The following is a 9,578-nucleotide window of genomic DNA, read 5'->3' as shown; positions in this document are numbered from 1 at the left end:
AGAATTTTTTAAAGCTTTTTATAAACTTATCGAAAAAGAAGAAAAAATCTAATATCTATATTAATACTCATTTCCATCGATTTTTAAATTATACTTTGAGTTCATCGGTCGTACTCCGGAATAACAACGGGCAGGGTACAGCGGGGTTGGAGAGAACGTCGATAATAATAGAAAGATGGGTAAAGAGGCCGTATAAAATTTCCGGCGATATTAGCCACCCGTCGAATTAGCGCTGCGAGAAAATGCCCTACTCACTGTCGTTCCCCGGGGAGGGCAGTTGGGGTGAATCCCGAATGGGGCACCCTCGCGGAGAAAAAGGGCGGGGCCCCGTATGAAGGGGCCCCAGATCAAAAACCAACCCCTGGGTGGAGTTTGCACCCCGTATATATATAACGAGTCGGGGGTCCTGGAAATACAGAATTCGATGTACCTTCGTGCAGTTAGGATCTGCGAGTCTACATTCGGCTCGATTCCGTCTTATAATTGAAAACATTAAAAGATCCGAATCGATATCGCGGAAGAAAAAGTGGAGAAAGCTGATCATTTTTCAAAGAGAAACCATTGGAAAGATTTAAGAACAAAGTGATTTTAAAGTATCGTTCTTCGGAAGAAGGATTTCGTCCCGTTAAACTCAAAGCGGGGATTAAACAGAAGTTAAGTGCGACAAGATCTCAATGGATTACTTTGTGTCGCGTGTGAACTCCACGGCTTAAAGTTGGACACAACTTGAGCAGCTGTGTTAATCTTCCGAAGATTTTTTAACGAGAAGAAAATGTCTCGAAGCTTCCTAGTGGATTCTTTGATCGGCAACAACTCACCGCCCTCATACCCGCTGCCATATTATGGCAATCTGCCTAATTATATGTTCAATTTTTTTAATGTGGGTTTGGGCTACCAACCTATCAGACCGGTGCCCAGGCCACCCACCATGCCCGTGCCGATCAGCCCACCGACGCTGGGTGTCTTGCCGATACCTAGACAGAGTCCTCCGTCACCTTTGAATACCTCGACAAACAGACTGCCAGGTAAAAATGTGGCTAGTAATTAACCTAGAATAAATCCGTGATAATCGACTACTAATGATTCGTAAACGTATAATCACTATCGTGCGTTAGACACGCAATATGATCGTTAGCAATTAATAGAGCGACCCTAAAATCGTATTTGAGGGTATCTCGTATCTCACAAAAACGTCATTTATCTCCGCTTAATTATATAATATTTAATATAATTATATAAATATCATATAATATATAATATGAAATAAAATACATAATTATTATATATTAATATATATATAAAATGAAATTAATATAGATATATTAAAATATTCATTCATTTTTGTAAGATTTCCAAGATATTATTTTGACATAAAATATGCATTTTTATGGTATCTTTCCAATCTCGCTAGACATATCACATAGAAGCAAGCATTGATCTATCGAATTTCTCCTATCGTAATAAGTATCTCTCTCTCTCTCTCTCTCTCTCTCTCTCGCAGCAGCGCCATTAACCTCTGACCTTTTTCCTCAGACGTTTCAACACCCAACGAGTCTCCGTCCCGCAACAGCACCCCGACGCCTCCGCCAAAATCCCCGAGCTCCATTAGCAACAGCTCGAAGCGTATCCGGACCGCGTTCACAAGCACTCAGCTGTTAGAGTTGGAGCGCGAGTTTGCCTCGAACATGTATCTATCGCGACTACGTCGAATCGAGATCGCGACCAATCTGCGGCTGTCGGAGAAACAGGTGAAGATCTGGTTTCAGAACCGCCGGGTGAAATATAAGAAGGAGGATCTGCCATCCGGCCAGAGCCAGAAATGCTGCTGCTTACGGACCTGCGGTAAACGAAAAGATAGTTGCGGGGAGGAATCGCCCAGCCGGAAATGCGATCAAGAAGAAGATGAAAGAAGATCCATGAAAAGTGAGAGTGACGATGGCAAATCCGGTCGCGGATTCGCCGTAACCGAACGCCTCGAGCGATCGATCGCGAACGAAGACGTCGGCCCCGAGGAGAAGTTCAATTTCACGAGAATAAACTCCGTGCAGGAGGATCAGGTGGTCGGATACGAAGCGCGAGATCTCTCTCGCGGTTGCAAGAGAAACCTGGCGGATGCAAGCGAAGGGAACGACAAGAGGAGGAAGATGGAGACGATGACAGATTACCAAACTTCAAATCCGGAGGCGATTGCAACTCCAGTATTTAGAAGTATAGCATGCACGAAGCATACCGTCGAGAGAATCGTTAACTCGTGAATTCGAAAGTCTGTACATAAGTTCTCGAGGCTGTAAAATAATGTAACGCAAAGTTCAAACGTTCATGATACCTTTGCGAGTATATAACTTGAATATAGTTAAATCAATAGTTAAACGATCTAAGAGAAAAGCAATGAGATTGTATCAGAAAATGCGTTCAAAATTGTGAATATTGTAAATATATTTTGTAAGATTGTATATTTTTGTATGATTTATGAAAAAAACCAAAATTGTATATTTTTAATATAAATTTAATCAAAATAAATAAATATCACGATTATTAAAATGCCATCAGAATCTTAATTCCTTAAAGCAACTGCGATATATTCAAGTATTTTATTCATCAGATACATTATTTTCAGAAAATAAGTTCTCTAAAATAATTCTACAATAAAATTTTAATTTTTATGTAAAAATTTCATTGCAATAAAAAAAATTTCTTCTTCTAGTATTAAAAAATGTACAAAACAACCAAAAATAAAAATCTTATTTTGAGTAATAAAAAAATAATGAGTTTTTACTACTAATATAAAATAATTTTAATAATCAAAGTAATTCTATTGTAAATCGCAAATATATTTTCAATTAGCTATATTTAGTTTTTGTTATTAAAATATTAATGTTGCTCTTCATTATTACAAAAAAAATGTAAATGTTTTAAAAATATATAATTTTAGAAATACATTATATAAAAAAGCTTCTCCTGTTATAAAATAATTTAAAAAATAATAAACATAATAAAAACACAAAATATTATTTTCAATATATCGTAAATACAAATATAGGCATATCATATATCTTAAATGCATAAATACAATTATATTGTTAAACACACATAAACTGCAACTAATAATGAAATTTTATATGACCTTGTTATACATCAAATTTATTTCATTCTAAATACGTAACATGTGTCACATGTGCTCAGAACTTACTCAAAAGATAAGTGACAGTAGATAAAAAGTTACAAACTGACAAATCATAAAAACTAATTACCAAAATATAGTTTCTCACATACAAAGCCTACAAATAATGTATCAAATGTTCATCATAAAGAAGTGTCTCCAACACATGTCACCACCTTCAATGACGTAACGCGCGCCTGCATGTGATTTTCCAGTCAAACGATTGGTCAGAAAGAGTACAACTCAACAAGAGTGCAACGCGGTCACTCGGAGGGTTCGGTCGCTATTGTCGGCGGAAAAATCGGTCGTGTTGCCCTAAATCCCGAAAATTTGTCAAGAGGGCCTCCCACTTTAGGTTAAATTTAAGGTAAAACGTAGTTAATGGTACTAAGGAGCCGTGCGACAATACGCCGAGATCTCTCGCACTCTCGAAGTCTCGAGCCTGGGCCGACAATGGCACACTTGTGTTACTATTCGCGGGGCCCGACGAAACGTGAAAACCAGCCGGCTGCCCTTTTTCTCCGTGCCCGAACGCGACAACGCCGTGCCCCATTCACGGTAGCCAAGAAGTCGCCCCGTAGTCGCGTAGATTTGGTTCATTCATCCGTTTAGAGGATCAATAACGCGGAGGAGGAAGAGGGACCAGATCGCACACAGGCTGAATGACGACGAAAAGTCAGAATCGAGAAATCGCGCTTGCACGATCCGCCTCTCTGCCTTTCGTCCCGCACAACGGCGGCCGGTGCTTTTCAATCGGATCGCTCGGAATGAGCCTAAAGAATAAGGAATGCGGACTCGTCGACAATTTCTCGCCTCTTAAGAGCGGTAGCAAGCTCTATTCGATTATGGCAGTTTAAAGTCCGAAGCGTGAATGCGAATACAAGTGATGTATGGAGTGCCTCTTATAAAATTCCGACGACTTTTCTAATCTTTTCTACCTGAGGCGGCGGTTGCTTCTGAGTTACGACGCTTTTAATCAATTGCAAGATTATATATAGAGAGAATATACCGACGAATATATATAAAAAAGAATGAAAGATTCGGGAAAATAACGATTGTTCATATACGCACACGTTTAACGAATAACCGTATAGAGACGCCCGACGGCGATATTTGTCGCGTTTCATCCTTCAATTGAATTCAATATTTTGTTCATTTGCGGTGGCATCGGATTAAATAAACCTGTGATGTTCAATCGCAATTCAATTTTCCGGGCCCTCGCGTGTTCACGTTTCGGATTCAATCGGATCATCGCATCGGCAACAAAATTTATACATTATAGATGTAGACGTTCCTTTGTATGTCAATTCGGCATTCGCGCATGTGCCAGTTGATCCCGTCTACTAGATTGCGATGTGCCGTGTCGCGCAATCCTACGACTGCATCAATGAGAAACCCGTTAGAATAATTAAGCGCGTTTCGTCCTTGCGCCGTCGAGAAACTTATCGGAATCACGAGCGGCATACGGAGAAAATGATGACGACGTATTAAGCGTTATTCGGTTCACTTTACCGAATTCTACGAAACAATCTGCGTCGCTGTGTCAATGCACGATAACATCATCGCGATACTAAATTATGTAACGTTACATATAAATCGCATTACGCAACTCGGTCGATCATTCCCGCGTGACAGCAATCTAAGACAGTTTCAGAGATTTGATATATTCCTATAAGCTAATGTGCAGACAGAGTAATATAATGTCGCATAATATTAATCTATCTTTCTTTCCTTTTATATGATAAAAAATCGAAATTTTATTATCTAAACTGTACAATTTCTTGCTGTAAACAAACTATTTTTTTATTTACGTTTTTTCTTTACGTTGTTTAATTATCGTGCAACGGCAGAGATAAAATATATTTTCTCAGTGCTATATAAAGAATGTTATATGGTATTACAGCAATCTGTATTATATTTCATGTTTACGTAATATATGTGTCGCGAATACTTTTCCACTTTATCATTCGGCTTGACAAGTTGCAAATCAAAATAGCATGGGGGAGCATATAATTTTACCAACACTTCATCGTCGCGCGCGCGCGCTTGAATTTTATCCGGATGACCAAACCTAACAAAAGTAGGGCGATTTCTTACCCCTAGCGGCAACTCGCGACTGCGACCGTTTCTATTCAACGACTCTGACGGATCGCCGCGGTCCAGACTGTCGGAGAGGGTTTGGCTCGAGTGATTGTAATAAGTCCGAACAAACTTGCGACGCGTTCTCCAGAGAAACTGGTGGGACCGCAACGGTCTGTGCGACTCGAAAATCGCGGGGAGAAGACGACGATAAAGAACGAGGCAAGGAAAGACGGGGAGTGGAAAGGGACAGAGAGAGGGTGACAGAGTTGTCGGCGGCGGCCGATTTCTGGTTCCGGTGCGCTAATTCATTTCATCTTATGCGCACTGAAGAGGCGCTCCATCAAAGCTGGAAAAAGCCACCGCGACAGCACTCCACAGCGCGGAAGAGCGGCGGAGGGCGAGATGACAGGGTGGTGCGGGTACTCGAAAGTTGAAACCGTTTTTGCCTCTTTACACCCAACTGGAGGACAATGGCGGCAGCGACGTCGACCATTGTGGATCGCTTTCGTGGCGTGGCTCCGGCCAACTCGCGTTTGAACCGATCGATTGATACCAGCAGATGCGGCCATGAGAATTTCAATAAATAACGCGAGAACATTGTTTTTTGGAAGACAGATATCCACAAAGAAAATTCTTTTTCAATCTATCAAAAATGCACACGAAGGAATACCGAGTGAAGAAAAGAAGAGAGCAGAAAGGGTACGGTATGAATTTGCTCTGCCAGCGAGAAAGGAAAAATTAATTTTTTATGATCTAGCAACAGTTTCCCCAAGATAATAGAAAACAATTTTGCGGAAACGTAGAGAGAGAGCATGGAAGCCACTTATATCTTTCCGAACTCCGTTCCAATTGAGATAACGTTTCGAAGGTAGAAAACTTAAATCGACGCGATAAATCTGTTCGGCACGATAAATTTGTTTTAACGGCGTTTCCGGGCTCTCCCCCGACATCGGTGACTTCACACAAAGCGCGAAACTCTCGAAAGGCATAAACCTTGCGAGCGACAAAGTGTTCCTCATTGTGTCATGGGTACATTGTGCAACGGTATCGCAAGAATGCATCGCGCTCGCCGGCCACTGTCGTGTGTGTATGGCCAATGACGCGAGAATAATTTCGCAGAGACGCCCGCAAACATGATGATCCGTTGTCACCCGGTGTCTCATTGTCGCGAGTTCTATGCGCGCCAGCGCGAGAAGCGCGCACGTGAAGATCGATTTGTCGCGGCGGCTCGAGGTCGCTTAATGATTGAGGAACGTCGGAACGGCGTCCCGGGAAATAAATTTCTTACACGTTGGAAAGAGTCCACCGCGCAGTCCAAGTCACAGAGGAATATAAAATCAAATAGTAAAAGTAGGGAGTGACAGCACTGACAGCAGGTTTGTCACGTACGCATATCGTGATCGACGCTGTTCGGAATTTTACGGAATTATTAAAAATTTCAAAATACCATAGTCTAGTATTATTTTCCGCGCGTAACTGTAATTATTTCTTAAAATACATTACTTTACAAACAACGGAATAATGCATTAACTTTCGAGAAAGTCACCGTGACGAAGAAATCGATCGCAGTGTTACTCCGCCTTTTTTCCCGAGGGTCTTATTGTCAGAAAAGTAGGAGAGAAAATTCCTCTCGTCTAAAAATTGGTAACAGCCGCTAAGGGTGTCCCGACAGTCGCGGCAATTTGAGGAAGAAACAATAAAGATAGGGTTTCATCAAGTCATTACATCATCATTACGCGTGGCAGGTGGCGTATCACCTACACGGACGCCGGCCGGGTCCCGTCCACCTTCTTCCTGTGTGATCTTCGCATTAAACCGTGAAATACACCCGTTAAACGCACCTGTGTCCCAAGCGTGTTCGCCTAATGCGAGCCGGCAACTTTCAGGAAATTACCTTTGGGACCAGTTTAACTTAACCGAAAACCTGCTCGAGCGTGCCGCAATGGTCGATCGATCGTTGTAAACCTGTTTCTACGCAATGAACGGAAAAACTTCTGCGCCTCAGAGGCGTATCGTAACAAGTCACGTCTACTTCTTAGCAGGCCAGGCGTTAATGACTTTGTTATTGTAAAAAAGTGCATTTTGCAAATAACTAATTATTCTAACAAAGTAATAAATACACGCGTGTATATCCTATATTAAAAGTTATCATAAAGTGCCTACAATAACAATTTAAAAATTAAATTGGCTTACGCGTGAATTTTGTACGTCGTGACAAGCGGAACTTTAAAACTCACATTTTTCGGTCTTTCATAATAGATTAACCGAGATTTATCTTTACAGCTGATATTAAATCACGGACTTTAACTTAAACGAGTCTTAACACGATTCTGCGAGCGATAAACGAAAAGCAGCTATTGCATTCGTAGTATACGAAGAATAATAAAAGTTATCATACATTTTAACGTGATGCGCGTTATTCGCTGTCGCGCGTGCAAAGCACAGATATCATTTGAAGATTTATTTTATATTTTCAAGTGTTTAATTTAACTTTCACGCATCACGTACAGTCGATTTGCCGGGTTAAACGATACATAGAAAATAGATAGTGCGGGATTCAGTCAGAAACTTAACGTTATATACATTCCGTCATTAATTTCAACAGAATAAGAGATATAATGATAATACCAGCCAGATATGACAAAAATATATACACTAATAAAAAAATATCAATTGAAACCGATTTTTTTCTTGATAAATTAGAAAAATGCAACAAAAAAAATCGGGCTCAGCCGGGATTTGAACCCGGGACCTCTCGCACCCAAAGCGAGAATCATACCCCTAGACCACTGAGCCGTTCTTGGTACGGAAGGCTTACTTCACGACATCATGCAGAGTGCAGTGAATTTTATTCATATATGTGTATATATGATATTTTTATTTTTCTATTTAATTATATAAATGCCTAATTATAAAATATTAAATTTCGTTAACATCGCATTAATTAACATTAAAGCAACAACATATTTGAGCGATTTAGAAGAACACATATTAATTATAATTACCGCAAAGCTAATTTGGCAATGTTTGCACGACATTCTTTCGCGAGTTTATCTTTATTATCATAAAAGACTGTAGCTTTTAGTTAATAAAAGCGAGAGAAATCTAATACATTTACCGCGCCAAAAATAAATTAATGAATCACCACGTTGGACGGAAAGAAAGTATTCCCTTTTCAACGACAAATTACACCGCGAACTCGACCGCCATTTGGCCGGGGCATTTATCACAATTAGCGCCACAAAATAGCCACTTAATTTCGGGACAGAACCGTCCCTCTCTACCCTTCGCGCTCTTTCTCTCCGCGAAAAAAAGAAAGCAGCACCTTCGTTTACCGGCGACAAAAAAAATACCGGCCCTTGTACCTTTGTTTCGCCGCAGTTAACTCGCTCGTAACGCGTCGTCACCCTTCCGGCAAAAACATGCGGTGGAAACGCGCCGCGCGACAACCCTCATGCACGGGGCGAAGGGTCGGAGAAGATTTGTGGTCGCGTTGGGTGGACCGCATAGGAAGGACTCAAAGGGACGGAGTCCCAATCTCTCACTCTCTCTCCCCATTGACGTGCGGTCAGACAGTCGATTTTGAATGGACTTCTCCAAAGCGAAGATCGAGAAGGCGCGTTCGATTGTTCGTTCGAACGATGCCGGCGATATAGGGCTACGGACAATCTTAAAGGCTGTTGACTGACAACTTTGAAAACACGTGTATCACGCGCTATAATAACTCGGCAGGTGCTACAATCGCGGTTATAATATCGCTTTGAGGGAACACTTAGCCAGAAAGTGTTATATTTCGCTCTAATTAACCTTGATATCCCACATCAATGCAATCTAATGTAGCGAAGACGGTCCTTCTTACTCAAACGCTTGTTTTATTTACTTTCCCAACACCTATAGTACAGCGTAGTTTGGCGCATGTATCTTATAATAATATCAATCGTGTTAATATGTTCGCGTTTTGTAATTTTATTAATATTTTTAAGCATTTAAGTCCACTTTAGACTAACTATTTTTGTCAGAATAATGCCTTGTGACAATATATGACAAATTATTAAAAGATCAGAAACGCACCCATTATATACAAAGGTTCATGTATTAAAATGCATGGCGCATTTAAAATTACAAATAAAATTCTATCCTGATATCTGACAATGTGTAAATTTATCAACTTCCTACTTATAAGACTTACCTTATAAAGCTCACTTCAGATAATCTATTTCTGTCAGAGTAATCCATGTGACAATTAAAGAATCAGAAATGCACACGTGTATGAAAGACATATTTAAAGATATTCGTTTATCAAAATGCATGTTATGTAAAATTATAAAGTTCTATC

The 9,578-nt window shown here is 40.4% G+C and overlaps 1 protein-coding gene and 1 non-coding gene across 2 annotated transcripts; one reads left to right on the top strand and one right to left on the bottom strand.

The window, feature by feature from the left end:
* Positions 1–720: 720 nt before the first annotated feature.
* On the top strand, positions 721–2,395 carry LOC143901369 (uncharacterized). Its single transcript, XM_077413618.1, has 2 exons — positions 721–1,025; positions 1,534–2,395. The coding sequence occupies exons 1-2, from the start codon at positions 773–775 to the stop codon at positions 2,253–2,255; spliced, it is 975 nt and encodes a 324-aa protein (XP_077269744.1). The 5' UTR covers positions 721–772; the 3' UTR covers positions 2,256–2,395.
* Positions 2,396–7,966: 5,571 nt separating this feature from the next.
* Positions 7,967–8,038, bottom strand: Trnap-ugg (transfer RNA proline (anticodon UGG)). The gene has a single exon. It is a non-coding gene; the product is annotated as a tRNA-Pro (tRNA).
* Positions 8,039–9,578: the final 1,540 nt, after the last annotated feature.

The sequence above is a fragment of the Temnothorax americanus genome, unplaced genomic scaffold (genome assembly GCF_048541705.1).
Source record: "Temnothorax americanus isolate GAGA-0224 unplaced genomic scaffold, ASM4854170v1 Scaffold33, whole genome shotgun sequence".
In the NCBI taxonomy this organism is placed as follows: domain Eukaryota; kingdom Metazoa; phylum Arthropoda; class Insecta; order Hymenoptera; family Formicidae; genus Temnothorax; species Temnothorax americanus.
The sequence above is the reverse complement of the archived record's forward strand: the minus strand, read 5'-3'. Positions and strand labels throughout refer to the sequence as shown.